Source organism: Gossypium raimondii, chromosome 2, assembly GCF_025698545.1.
Source record: "Gossypium raimondii isolate GPD5lz chromosome 2, ASM2569854v1, whole genome shotgun sequence".
Taxonomy (NCBI): Eukaryota; Viridiplantae; Streptophyta; class Magnoliopsida; order Malvales; family Malvaceae; genus Gossypium; species Gossypium raimondii.
In genome coordinates, this window is record NC_068566.1 from 44,672,156 (window position 1) to 44,686,837 (window position 14,682).

At 35.0% G+C, this 14,682-nt stretch overlaps 2 protein-coding genes across 3 annotated transcripts; both read right to left on the reverse strand.

Moving 5' to 3' along the window:
- Positions 1 to 1,772: 1,772 nt before the first annotated feature.
- On the reverse strand, positions 1,773 to 3,674 carry LOC105789060 (CBL-interacting serine/threonine-protein kinase 11). Its single transcript, XM_012616268.2, has one exon. The coding sequence runs from the start codon at positions 3,509 to 3,511 to the stop codon at positions 2,288 to 2,290; it is 1,224 nt and encodes a 407-aa protein (XP_012471722.1). The 5' UTR covers positions 3,512 to 3,674; the 3' UTR covers positions 1,773 to 2,287.
- An 8,938-nt stretch (positions 3,675 to 12,612) lies between these two features.
- Positions 12,613 to 14,409, reverse strand: LOC105789061 (uncharacterized). Of its 2 annotated transcripts, none has more exons than XM_012616274.2 (3): positions 13,861 to 14,409; positions 13,589 to 13,638; positions 12,613 to 12,946 (listed from the first exon to the last, which is right to left on the reverse strand). In XM_012616274.2, the coding sequence occupies exons 1-3, from the start codon at positions 13,973 to 13,975 to the stop codon at positions 12,707 to 12,709; spliced, it is 405 nt and encodes a 134-aa protein (XP_012471728.1). In that variant the 5' UTR covers positions 13,976 to 14,409; the 3' UTR covers positions 12,613 to 12,706. The 2 variants fall into 2 exon arrangements, with proteins under 2 accessions (XP_012471728.1, XP_012471726.1); XM_012616272.2 differs by having other exon boundaries at positions 12,613 to 12,973.
- Positions 14,410 to 14,682: the final 273 nt, after the last annotated feature.

Below are 14,682 nucleotides of genomic sequence, written 5' to 3' on the forward strand. Positions count from 1 at the left end.
TCTTCACGTAGCTATTTGTTGTTTTTAGTTCTTTTTTCTTCAATTTATTAATTTCTAGTTAGTCACCAACTTAAACTATTTACAATTTCTTTTTCAAATTCCCTTTTCATTTCCAGTAGCTAACCATCCCACTTTAATACATTACCAAATTTCCAGCCCCCATACTTAATCACGCCACCCATCCTTTTCACCCATTTTTACCTTATTTAATTTATCCAATACCAACATGCCCCAAGCCTTAGCTAACTAAATCCATTTTTAGGTCGGAATTAGCCTCGTCAAGACCCGTGAGTTACGAACCTGAACAAATTAACTCCTAAATTCCAGTACTTTTTAGTTCTCCTGATTAAGAGTATGATTTTGTCAACTCACAAAGTCAAATCAACACTAAGTCAGAAAAGATGTCGTTTGATTTAGTGTGGTTAGGCGTACAGTTGGAATTCGGAAAGGATCGATTGTCTAATTGGTTTTCTGTGAACACATTGGCGTGCCAAATGAAGATTGCTGTTTGGTTCCATCAAGGGAAGTAGTAACTGGATTTAAATGTCCCACGCGGTTCAGGACATTGGTTCGAGAGGCTCTTTTAGAACGCAAAGCTGTCGTAGTTCTAAATCACGGATGTTTCACTGGTTGTTCGATCGGTAAGGGTTAGTTATTGGACGTTCCATAACTAATTTACACAAGGAAGAGTTGGTGTCCGAGGCTCCTTGGTAGCTATAACTAGCTTATTGGAAAAGATGAGTTCATCTAATTTTGAGGATCGGTTCAAAGAAGAGAAAAACCCGTGCCTAAAGCTGAGCTTAATTTAATTAATTTTTCTTCAGATTTATTTTACTGTTTTTATTTCATTCTCAGCTTTTACTTTTCACGCATTTTTTTTCTCTGTTTATTCCAGGTTCTAGTTTTCAATTTTATTTCCCCCCAAATTTCTTGGGTACGACAACTGTCCATACACAAATCTGGTCAAGAAAGAGAAACAATTTCAGTAAACTCAGTCTCTGAGGGATCAACCCTACTACCTATACTGCTTAAATTACAAATTAGGCGTAGGTTTATATTGGTAGACTCGACACGATTGATGGCTAGCCTCCTAATAATGTTACTTTGGTGTTCTTGGTTGTTCAGAGTATAGTTGTAGCCAAATAATCTGTCAGGAACTGCTCTCTGGATTAGTTGAAAGAGCCCTTGGGTCTGCTTTCCTGTGCTTCCATGTAGCCTGTTGTTCCTATTTTGACAGAGCATGTAGATGAACACATTCCAGGGCCCAGGCAAGCCTTAAAATTACAGGAAGAAGTGACTCGCCTTTTGAAACCCGAGCAATCCAAACAATTTCTCTTGCCACCCCATATCTGTTTGAATATCTGTTTGAAGAACAGTCATGGAAGATATGATCTATGGTTTCAATATTTATTGCACAGGATAAACAATCTGGGAGAACCTTGCAGCCCCATGATATCAGCCAACTCTTTGTCAGTAACTGATCCCAAACAGCAACAGCAAGCCATGAGATAAAAGAGTGTTTCAGAATGGCGACTTGGGCTGAGCACCATACCAATTTATGCCAAAACACCTTTTCAAATTTGTGCCCAGATTTCTGAGCTTAAGCAATTTTTCCAGCCCCAACGATTGTATAGCCCTTAGCAACATTAGATGTACATAGAAACATTAATGCAATACTCCCCCCCCCCCCCAAAAAAAAAAAAAATTGAAATAACTAGTGAACGCAAAATCAACAATAAACACGAAGACAGAGGATTCTGAATTAAGAGAAATTAAAGAAAAACAATAAAAATCCATCCCTTTATTATTTATATAATCCAGTATTCTCTTTGGCTGCACTTCTCTTATATACACCAAAAGGAAAGGTATATACAACACAACACAACACAACACAATACAAGCAAGAGAAATCCAATGGTAAACTTTATGTTGGGGATGGGGATTTTGTTAATCCCCAAATAAACAAAGTTCCCGGTTATCTTTAGTATTACTCCACCAAAATGCTGCTAACATACAGCAACTTACATAATTATAATAACTACTATGATTGTTATACTAACTTCTGTATGAAGTAGTAAGTTTCACTCATCCTTCTCCTTCTGCTCTGCCTTGGAAGGAAAATTCCTCCATTGCTGATGCATATATTGTCTGTATTCTTCCCTTTTATTCACATCATTCATCAATCAATTCATAACAATAATAACAACAACAATAGCATATGCACCCATATTGAAATCAACAAGACTTCATCTCTGCGTTTCCACAAAAGCCAAACCACTACGTACGGCTAATTTCCCACTAGGGCAGGTCTAAGCTTGTTGTTCCAGAGTTCCTTGTACCATTGAGCATCACTGCCTGTTCTTTTGGTTTCCACCACAACCAGCTCATCGGTTAACTGGTATACCTCAATAGCTACCCCAGAAATCCCTTCTTTTCCTTCCAATTCAACGCCCCATTGTTTCTTCTTCTTGACCTTCATTCTCTCACCCTTGCCTAATTGCTCCACTTTCTCCACCAATTTCTCTGGGGACTCTCTTAATATGAACCGTTCACCGTAATCGTGAGACTCATCCAACAACCCCGACAGGTTCAAACCCGAGGAGAAGGATATCAAATCGAATGCATTCAACTTCGAGCTTGAGGCCTGAGCGTCATCCTTGGGTTGCTCCTCGTGGAACTTGGGCTCTTTGTAACCCTTCCTGAACCATGGATCCTTAAGGATCTCATCAAGGGAGATCCTTGTAACGGGATTCGTATCCAGGAGTCGAGAAATGAACCGTTTCATATCGCTGGACATCCATTTAGGACAACGAAACTCACCGCTGTAGATCTTCCTGTACATAGCCATGAGATTGGGATCATTAAAAGGCAAGTAACCGGCATTCATCACGAAGAGGATGACGCCGCATGACCACACGTCCACCTTAGCTCCATCGTATCCCTTCTTTGACAAGATCTCCGGTGCGACGTAAGCTGGGGTCCCACACAAGGTGTGCAGCATGCCGTCGGCTCGGATCTGATCGGTTACGGCGCTGAGACCGAAATCCGAAACCTTCAAGTTCCCGTTGTCGTCAAGGAGGAGATTTTCAGGTTTCAAATCACGGTGGAATATCCCACGAGAGTGGCAGTACCCGACGGCGGAGATGAGCTGTTGGAAATACTTACGGCTGAGATCTTCGGTGAACCTTCCTTTAGCAACCTTAGCGAACAATTCTCCACCTTTGACGAATTCCATGACGACATAGATCTTGGTTTTGGTGGCCAGAACCTCGTAAAGTTTGACGATATAAGGGTGGTTCAAGCGACTCATGATGGAGATCTCGCGCTTGACGTTGGACATCATGGTGAGGCTGGGTAGCTTCTTTTTGTTGATGACCTTAACAGCGACGCTGAGGCCGGTGCGGAGGTTTCTGGCATGATAAACCTTGGCGAAAGCACCGCAACCGAGGAGCCGGCCGATCTCGTATTTGCCGAAAAGGGCATTACCTGGGGCATGTCCGATCTCTAGCATTGGTGGTGAAGCCAGAGATCGAACCCAAAAGGAGGATTTCTTCAACCTGAAATACGAAACGCAAAACTTAATTTGATGGAAAAAAACCCAGATGAAGATGGAGGTCTTTTAGTTGGACTTTGATATTGGGATAAAGGCGTCTTTCATATATTAATATTTTTTTAACTTAAAACCGAGAGCGTGTTGGACGGTGGAACTTTCCTTTCCGCTTGCCTAATTTACTTCAAATACGCGGACGGCGCTACGCAACAAAACATTAACTTTGCTAAAATTTGCCATTAACCCCTAAATTTAACTTTCTTATTTTTTAAATTTTTGGAGTAAATAAAAAATCTCTAAAAGGACGAGTTGACAAAAATTGTGAAGCTGGCAATGTTGAATTTTAGTTTAGAAAATTGGACACCAACAACGGCGGTCTCAAAAGGCAGAGATTCCCATCTGCGTTGTATCACTCTTGTATTATATGACGTTAATTTTATATGCATTTAATTCCGATTAATACAAATTCAATTTGTTATATAAATTATTTTTAATATTTTAACAATAAAAAGAATCATTTGTAAACCATTTTTACTACACTAAAATAGTAATTATTAGCTAGTATTTTACAAATAGAATTAAAATGATTACATGTGCCAATTGATTAATTTTTAGAATTTTAAATACAATTTAAAAGACATTTTCCTAATGTAAGGGAATCTTTTAGATATTTTTTGGACTTATCTATCGATTTAAGAAATCCAATTATTTAGAAGCTTCTAGATTCTGTTAATGTAAAATTACTTTTCAACTAAGCAAAATCTAAGCCTGAGGTCTCTTTTGGTTGATACCGTTAGTGTAAAAATAATAATGGTGAAACTAAACACAACCATGCACTGGATTATTTAATTTATTGTATTCCAAAATCTACTGAAAATTACGACCATGGTTGAAACAACCAACAAAATTTTTAAGAATAAAAAAATATAAAATATTTAAAAATTAAAAATGTTGGCTTGAATGGGAGCCTTTACTTTTACTTGCTATAAAACTATTAAATATTTAACTAAAATTATCATAAAACTTATTAATAAACATAGTAACTCTAATTTGGTATTAGTAATGGAACTTAATATAAAAAAATTAGTTTTCTTATCTATGCGATGTATGAGCTTACTTGGTGTATAAGTTAGTTATAGTCTTAAAAATAAGGATGATTTGTCAAATTTTGAATCAATGTACCTTGAATTAATAATTGTGTAAAGTAATACTTATATATAAATGTACATACTTATTATATTTAAATTAAAAGATACATTTAATAAATTAATATTTTTATATATATAATATTTACCCATAATATAGTTTAATGCATTGCATGAGCACATCGTAGACCTGATCATGGGTCGGTCTCCCGAAATGTCAGAGGATTTAGACAAAAATATAGGCTCGAAAAATGAGTTTGGACAAAAAATAAGGCCTGTTTAAAGGCCTCAGGTAAGGTATTTTGGCCTGAGTCTGGCCCGGCCCGAATTCACTAAAAGACAAAAAAATCTGGTCTTTTTTTAAAAAAAAAATTATCATGCCATGAATTTGTAAGTGTTATGCTTCAAAATCGATTTGCTACCACATTTAATAAATGAAACTGGCATATCTGGATAAACTAAAGACCCTCTAGTACATGTCACTAGGAGTCACAAATACAAACACAATAGATTCATACGCTCTTAATATCGCTATGGTGTAGGATGATGATCCACGAGATGAACCGATCTTCCACAAGCAACATATACCTACACACAAAGACAACGACGCGTTAAGCATAAGTTCAATGATAAATTCCTTTGGATACTCTTTGATTAGCCATTGAGTAAAATTTAGCATGTAAACCAAGGTGAATAACATTAAATTAATTAAATTTCCTTGTTGCTAAGCTTTATCCCAAACATGTATCTCAATCAATCAAGATTATATAAATATACAAAGTGCTCATGACTCATTGATCTTCAACTTAACATCTTTTAATAGAATTGTTAGATCATGGCCTTTAGTTTACTTAGATACATTGGATTAACCAAACAAACGCCCTGAAATTTACGCTAGAAGAGTATTTATCCAATACCTTAGAATTGGATAAAAATTGCACATAAGTGCTTTGCCATGAGGCAAATTTGTCATAGCATTCTAACCACGACCTTTTAACTCAAAAATGCATCTAGTCCCCTAATGGCATGTCAACCATATCCCAACAATTTGACTAAGTCACAAGGACATTCTATTAAAACTCAATTCCATTTATCAAATAACTTTTCAAGTCACAATATCATTCATGTTGCAAATTTTTAGAATCTCATATCAAAACAACACAATAATGATTTTCCAACATTTCTATTGCCTTCACCTCAAATCTTCTAGTATAGTAAGTGGGTATTGTTCCGAGATTACGTACAATGAAATATAGAAAAGAATTCGAAGACTAATGTTACAAATTTTAAAGAAGCATTTTGATTTTTAGAAAAATGAAAACTTATGGAATTTTAAAGGAGTTAAAAGGATTAATTTTGGAAATCGATGAAGTAAATCTTACATGTGTAATTATGAAACACAAACTAAATTGAAAAGATAAAAAGTTAAGGGCACTAGTGTAATTTGACCATATTAAGGAAAATAAAATTTAATAATTATTGTGGAGGATAATGGTGACTCAGATTGATTATTAATTCGATGGAAATCACTTTTATGACTAAATTGAAAAAATTAAAAAGTATAGAGACTATAGTGCAATTTTCCCAATGTTGAGGAAATGAGTTGAATAAACATTGATTAAGTATTATATGATCATGATAGTGTAGGGGTGCAAGCAAAATTATTTTTGGGACTGAATTGAATCAAAATAAGAGTTCAGGGACTAAATTGTAAGTTTTTTATTTTTATTGGGAATGGTCCTCAAACGCAATTTATGCATGAATAGTTTTTAATCATGATTGAAAATTATAAATTAAAGTTTTGAAGGATTAAGTGCCTTGGATGGAATAAAGAATAGTGATGAGATAAAAAAAATGGGGACTGAAATGCAATTTTACCACATGAAGGGTAATTTGGTCAATTTACATGGATTATATTTGAAATATTAAATTGGAGATATTTTAGAAGTGGGACTGTATGTGAGTCATTAAAATATTTTATTGGTGAAATATCATGGACCACACATTTGAAATTATTCTTTTATATAGCTTTTGACTTTTGACTTGAATTTTTAAACAAGAATAAAAGGGGAGAGTCCCCAAAAGTCCCAAGTTGATCAGGAAAATTTGACACTTAATCGCAAAACTTCTATAGATTTTATTCAAAACCTACGCATGGACGTTGAGTAATGGTTAGTCAGTCGTGCTAACATAATTCAAATTCAATTATAAACTTAAATAAAAACCAAATATGCATCTAACTTAGACCTGTTCATGGGTCGGGCTGGGCCCGAAAATTTTTTTTGGCCCGCCTCCTAGGCCCGGGCCTAGCCCGGCCCGAAATATGTGCCTGAAATTTTGTCCAGGCTCGACCCTAGAAAAATATCATAAGCCCGAGCCTGGCCCGACCCATTTTTTAATAAACATTAAAAAATTGTTTTAAAAATAAAAAAAAAATTTAAAAGTATTTTAAAATTTAAAAAATATATTTATTATATTCGGGCAGGGCCCAGACCAAAAAAGTGGTGCCTAAGGTCCGGCCCATTTTTTAATCGGGCCTCGTTTTTTTGCCCAAGCCCATATTTCGGCCTATATTTTTACCCGAATCCTCCCATATTTCGGGCAGGCCATCGGGCCGAGCCGGGCCGCTCGGCCCATTGACAGGTCTAATCTAACTAGGAAGATTATTCATATTAACCAACAACCATTTTAAGAACAACATTTTCGTTACGTAAACACTTGAAATCATTAAACTATTTACGGTTTCATATCAGTAATCATTAACTCACATCTTTGTCAACATTTTGCATGCTTTCATATAACTTAATTTCGACGCACCTTTCGGGTATTCGCATATGATTTATCATATCTAAATCATGTTTTATATTAATATCAATATCTCATTATAGATTCATATATGTTCAACACGTCATTTTCACATTTTAATCCCATGTAATCAAATCAAACACAAGAACGAATACTCGAATCAATCCACTATTACACCAAATATGCATCGAAGTGCTAATTGGGCATAAATGCATCGATCCCACCAACCACACCAGAATACGCTTGTACCCCCAGGGTATTTGAGCTAGTGATACGTTCTTAACCCCCAGGGTATTAAAGAACTATCACAATATGTACATGTATAACATTGAATCTCCCACCTATCAATACAGACCCTATGGCATGCCAACTATACCCACGACTTTATTCGACAATATTAATAGTGCAAATTCCATTATTAATCATTACATACTATTAAACAAGCATATACATATATAAATTACATACACAATGATCTTAATCACATAATCAGGTATTTATGTACCTTTCAAACATAACCATAGCGGTAGTTAGCTATTTCTGATCATTTGACAAACCAAGCATATACATTTAATTATTTAACAAATTTGAATTATGAGAGCATAAACTGGAGTATCTATTCATTAATGGCTTTGGATTTCCCTTTGTCCTAGGATGGTCTTGCGCCGTCTTTACCTATGAAATTGAAATTGAATACAAAAAATTAATTAATCACACAATTCAAATACTATTAAACACATTATATACATGAATGCATTTGATTCAATTTAGTCCATATACACCTTAATATCCAAAATACCTGGTTCTCACAATTTACCCAACTGAATTTAAATCCAACTTAACAAATAAAGTACAAAGACCTTCTACAAGCATTATTTATTTTCAAACCTCAAAACTTTCATCCCTTACAAATAAGTCCCCATTAACATGTACTTAACTAAATTACTTAAATACAAATTGAAGCTTAAATCAACAATTTTATCACACTTATAAATTACTCCTATCATGGTTTTATTTAGAATTAACCATGCATGTCTTGAATATTTAGCATCAATTTTTCTCAAGTTTCTCACCAATGAAAACTAAATTAAAGCTTATTAATACTCTAATTAAACAATTGGGTTACTCATATTTATCATCAATTAATATTTTTCCATAAAAAAATTAAAAAACAAAACTCATCTATCTTCCTAATTGAAGCTATGATAGAGAAGGAATGGAGGTGACCATACGCGTGCGTGCACGTTAAAACGAATGATTTTGCAAAGTTATTTTGTAAAGTGGGTTTTAACTATAAGCGTACAATGTTAGTTGTAATATTTATAGTTCGACGAAACACAAAGTATTCCAATGGGTCGAACCCAAAAGAGGTGGCGATTGAGCAATTCCAAGTTACTAGCATGCAAGATAAGGAGTCTAACCAACCGATCATTAAATGATATATTACGAAAAATCATAAATTAAGGAGAGATTAACCTAAATTATAGCTAATGAACTAAAGGACTAAATCGTAAAAAGGTGCAAATGTGTGAAACTAATAATTAACTAACAATCGGTGGTTGGTTGACTTTGATGTGGTTCACTAACTCTCGAATTAGGGACTTAAATTGCTTAAACTCCTAAATGGTTCTATTTTACCTCTTGGTCTCAACTTTACCAATTTAGACGAATTGATTTGGTTTATCTCTTGATCTCGCCGACTAACTTGGAACTAATGAATTGATACTCAACAAGATTACCTCTTGATCTCACTTGTCTAAATGTCCCTTTAAGGCGTCAATCTTAAGTTTTTGTGTTCATTCAATTTAGTCAAATTTATTACAATTTAGTCTCTTATCCAAAAATCAACTTATCCACATCTCCATTAACCACTCTCTTAAGAGTTTAGTTACCTATGCTACAAATCACACTAACAAACATAAAAGAGACATACATGGAAGCCATAAACATAAAACTTAAAAAAAAAAGATGAAAGCTTGGATTTTTACTCTAAAAAACATAAAAGAAAAGAAATAAGGATCATCCAACAATAAAAAAGAGAACAAGAAACTTAAAAGTTGAAGTATTTAACAAGTTAAACAAAAAGAAACTGAAATACCTTAAGCTAAAGGCTGAAATGTCATTACAAGAAAGGAAATGGACTAAAAGTGCAAATAAACCTAAGCTACAATGTTGCCTAACTTAACTAACTTGAATAACAACAAGAACAAGAAGAAAAGTTGCAGAAAAATATTAAATCTACAACTAAGAATATTAAAAATAAGAAACCTTAGAAAAGTGTAGAGAAAAACTAAAGGAAAACCTAAGAGAAACTATCTAAAACTAAGCCTAAATGTGTGTCTCCTCTCTCCTCAGCCAAATTTGGTTGTTTTTAGCAGTCATTTCTGACCCTTTTTCTTGACCAAATTTCCTTTGAACGACCCTTCATAGATTGATGCTTCGGTTGGACAAAGACTACCTCTGATGTCATTTTTTTGTCCCATCATGACATCAATATCACGATACCCAAGGGTAGGATATTGCGACATCATCGACAGTCTAAAACTTAGGGTTCTCCTTGGCAAGTGGGAATCGCGATACCCAAAGTGGATATCGCGATACCACTCGATTGTGATTCCAAAGGTGGAATATTGTGATTTCCTCTTAGGGCCTGTTGAAGGTATTGCGATTCCAAGGGTGGAATATTGTGATTTCCTCTCCTTTGGTGATGTTCTCACTCCATTCCAACCTCAAACGCGTCCCTACAACACTCAATCATATATTATGGCCCACAATGACACAATTGGCCAATTTGGGTCTCAAAATAAATAAAAAGAGATATTTACACTTATTTGATCGAAAGCCTAAAACTACAAAAAACTATAGAAAATACACGAAATTACCTGAAAACAAGCTCCTTAAATATATCAGAGAATTCTAATTTGATATATCTAATTATGACAGATCAGGAGGAAAAAAATTATTTTCTTTCTTTTCTAATGGACGGTGGAAGAGAAGAAAATGATGGAAGTAAAATTTTCTCTTTCCCACTTAATTTACACATATATATTTATATGCTAATTGTGAAACTAATTAAGTTAATTAGTTACTAATCTAAAAGCTTAATATCTTAACTTTAATTAGTGGAATGTGATGACTCAACTTTTCGTTAAACATTGTCATGATATTAAAATGGCTAAATTGCTATTATGGCCTTAGTTTAATTTTCCACTAGGCCCCACTTCATTTTTTAATTCAAATCTTAATATAATTTAGTTATTGTACTATTTTTAATAACCAATTTAATTCAATAACACTTATTAGTTTGACCTTTTTGATTCATATGTGACTCGTAATTAGTCTATTTTACTTATTTATTAACTCAATTGAATTAATTTGGTTCGAAACTGAATTTTACAACACCGTTGAAATCGGATCATTACAACATGTGACTATACGGTGAACAAATGTCTTCTTTAATTTTTCATAAACGCGCAAACATCAAACTTTAAATTATTGGTAAGTGAGCTTAGGAATAAAATCATGAGAATTTAATGAAGACTCCAATGCGTGAAATCATGACAATTTTTTAAGGTTTTATTTGCTTCAATCATAAATGTTAGTCAAGAGTTACCGATAAATGAACCTTCATAATATAATAATGCGTTTGACACTAACAAATATAACCCATTGAACAATGTAAAAGAAGAATAATAATTTTATAAAAAACTTCTATAATATTATTGTATAAAAATCTATGAATATTAGAAAATGGGCAGAACAAAACGAAACTTCTTTTCAATGTCATTGAAACTAAAATCCGATTTATATTTATTTGGAGAGTCACATCTATTACGAATAGATATACTTATTTAAATAAATACCTATTTAAATAATCATATTACTCTTAGTTAATAATTAAGAGATGCAACTTCTAATAACTAAGAGAACTTAACACTTGTACTATTTCATTTATAACTCTCAGGAACATAGATAAATCTTCACTTGTAATTATCGAAACATTATAAATATTGTGAAAATATTCGAGCAATCTTTCGCGTAAGCACCCCTTGAATTCTTTTTATTTTTCCTTTGGCAGTTAGAAGATTCATTTCTTAGGACTATGTCTTCAAAGGAACTGGAATACAAAACGTTCCAGAATCAGGTCTTTACAACAAAAAAGCCACCAGAAGGCCAGAAACAGAAGATCAACATGAAAAACAAGATAAAAGGTGCAATATTAACAACAACAACAAAAAAAAATCTGGCATAGGCGAAAAATTGTAAGCAGCCAACCTTCACAAGATAGATAATGGTTATATGAGTGTTTCATGGTTGATAAGTATAGAACTTACCTTAAGGTCATACCTATCTTGGGCTAAACCATCTAAAACTGCTAGATGCGTTGATGGTGGTAGGTCTTGCTTACCCCATATAACCATTTCAAATCACGCAGCAAAAAGCCAGTTGATCCCATGAACAATAAACAAATTTAGCATAAACATCGAACAGGGAAAGTCATCATTGCTTCATTCGGGGTCCTGTTCCTGGCCTTGAATGATGAAATCAAATCTCAGCTCAGCCTATCCTTGTGATTTATCTAAAAATATATGGCGTTCTTGATTGTTCATTGACATTGTTGATGCCGTACGTGTTTAGAAAAATGCACGTGATTGCAGGAAACAAACTTTAGCACCATTGCACCCATCCCACAGCCTTCTTTTCCAAGCTTTTTATCTTTTTAAAGGCATATGACAGACATATTTCTTAATTTTTTTCATTATGTAGTTTTCGAAAAACAAATTTTTTAAAAAAAAGTCCCTATCAGAATCATCACATTATTTACTAGTTTCTGTAAATTACGATGTTAGTCGCTAGTTACTAGTATTGGAAGGAAGTGACGAGCCAGCACTTGACAATTGATTCGGGTAATTTGATGGTCTACTTGATCTCCTAAATCCATCCATTTTGAAGTTCAAAAGATTAAAAGAGATAAAAAAAATTTAATGGAGGATTAAAATAAATTTTTTTTTATAAAGATGGAGTTAGAGTATATAATAATTAGTTGATAGCTTGTATAAAAGGAAGGCTAGGCTATAAGGGGTTTTTTCAAAGTGAGCAGCTCGTCTCGTCTGTTGTTAATGATCACATATATATTCATTGTTCTCCAGTGTCACATGTACTAGCACTACACATATATTTATATGACCAAACAAATTTACGAGCATCATGGCATGTACAACTTATTGCCACATTTACACCTCCATGCTTCTGGATAGTACTCGGCAGTGACCGGTGTTCCAGGAGGTACCGGCACGTGAACAGGCTTGCACGGCGTGCACTTGCCGCACTTTGAGGCACACCGTGGCGGGGATGATCCGGGGCCGCTCAAAACTCTCCTGGGCAAGCTTGAAGGGTGTCCTTGGATGTCAACAGGTATAGACACTTGGTTTTCCTGGGCAATTTCCTGTGACAACCGAATCCTAGTCATCACCTACATGATAATTTAGTAGATGAAAACCCAAATCTATGGCTTTATTATTCCACCAATCTGCCCCCTACAAATACCTGAGAACAGTTATGTTCACGGGAAGGGAAGGGAAGGGAAGGGAGGGAAGAATACAAATATATAACCTAGTCCTAGATAGTATGTGTTTTGGGTTAAAGCGCTGAGCTCTGCTACCGCAAGTTACCGAGACAGACTCGTTAAAATTAAGAAGATGATAATTCTAAATTCTACAATGGCGATTGGCGAATGCTGCCGCGGGGTTCACGAGTGTTGATTTCTTTTTTTGTTGTTTTCCGGATGGAGATGGAGGTGGCGTGAAGCCCTAATCATACACCATGATACTATGATTCCATTCGATGCATCTCAAGGCTCGTGTCGGTCCTTCCCTGCCCAAGGGCTGCACTACTCTACTCTACTCTACACCATTTATTTCAATGGACTCTTTGATTGATTCAAGCCCCCGTTTCTTATACAAAATTTTAACCCGCTAACAATGGTGTCTAGATCGATTGCCCTTAAAAGACTATAGTAGTATAAGATCATAGCATTGGTTTATTAGAGCAAGGATTTGAGAAACATATCCAGTGTGAAGTGACTCACCTGAGAACAAATACTATCCGCTGCTTGAGCAAACGGTAGAAACCTGAAATCTGTTGTCCAAGAAAAAAAAACAGAGGGATAAATTCAGATTATCATGCATAATAGCAAGCTGAGTTGAGATAGTAGAAGTAGAAACAGTTGTTTGAGTACAGGACCCATCGATTTGAGACCTTGAATCTGGACGCCCATGGGAAATAATTTAGAGGTCAAGATCTCCCTACATACCATACAAGGTTTTCCTTTTTCTTGTTAGATGAGGGGAAAGAGCATACCTCGTTGGCATGTGGTTGCAGTGGTGATGATGCTAACCAATACCCAAGCTGAGAAACAGTAAAGCAAGTGCGATTTGTGGGTGAGGTTTAGTTTTCTGTATCCCTTACTCTCCATGATTCTTTCTTTTGAGACTTGGAAGATTGAGAGGAAGCGAATTATGAAGCTAAGCAGAGAGAAAATGAAAGGGTTCTTCCATATTCCATGCAAGTGTGAGGCCAAACCACTAGTTAATAAATTTCATGTTGGAGAAAGAGAAGAGGGTTGTTAATTTTGAACTCTCTTTCTATATATATCTGTAGAGAGGGGTTGGAAACAAGTGGGCGGCACGTAGCTAAGAGGGGTTATTTTACATGGATGCAGCAGCAGAAGAGAGAAAAAAGATTGTGAATCTATGCGGATGGTGGCTTCCTAAGCTTTACCATGTTTGGATGTTGGATTCTGTTGCAGGCTTTCTTCACTGTCTTTCTGTGATTCCCAAACTCAGAAATACATTCACACCAACATCCACCTCTCCTCCATCCATCCAAACCCCACCCCACCCCACCCCCCACACACACTCTCTCTCTCTTTATCTCTTCCGTTGCTTTCGAGTTTTTCCTATAATTGTCACAATACCACCAAACATTGTTAATGTCATTGTCATAAAACCCTGGAACTTTATACCCTCTCATATCTAGTTTAAGACTTAGGAGCTAGCTAGTGATTAGATTCTAAGGACGGAAAAAGAGAGTAACTAATTCATTTAATCAATCATACCATATCTAACTAAGTATGAAATTAATTAATATATTTGTATCTGTCCACATGAATGTCTGAGCTAC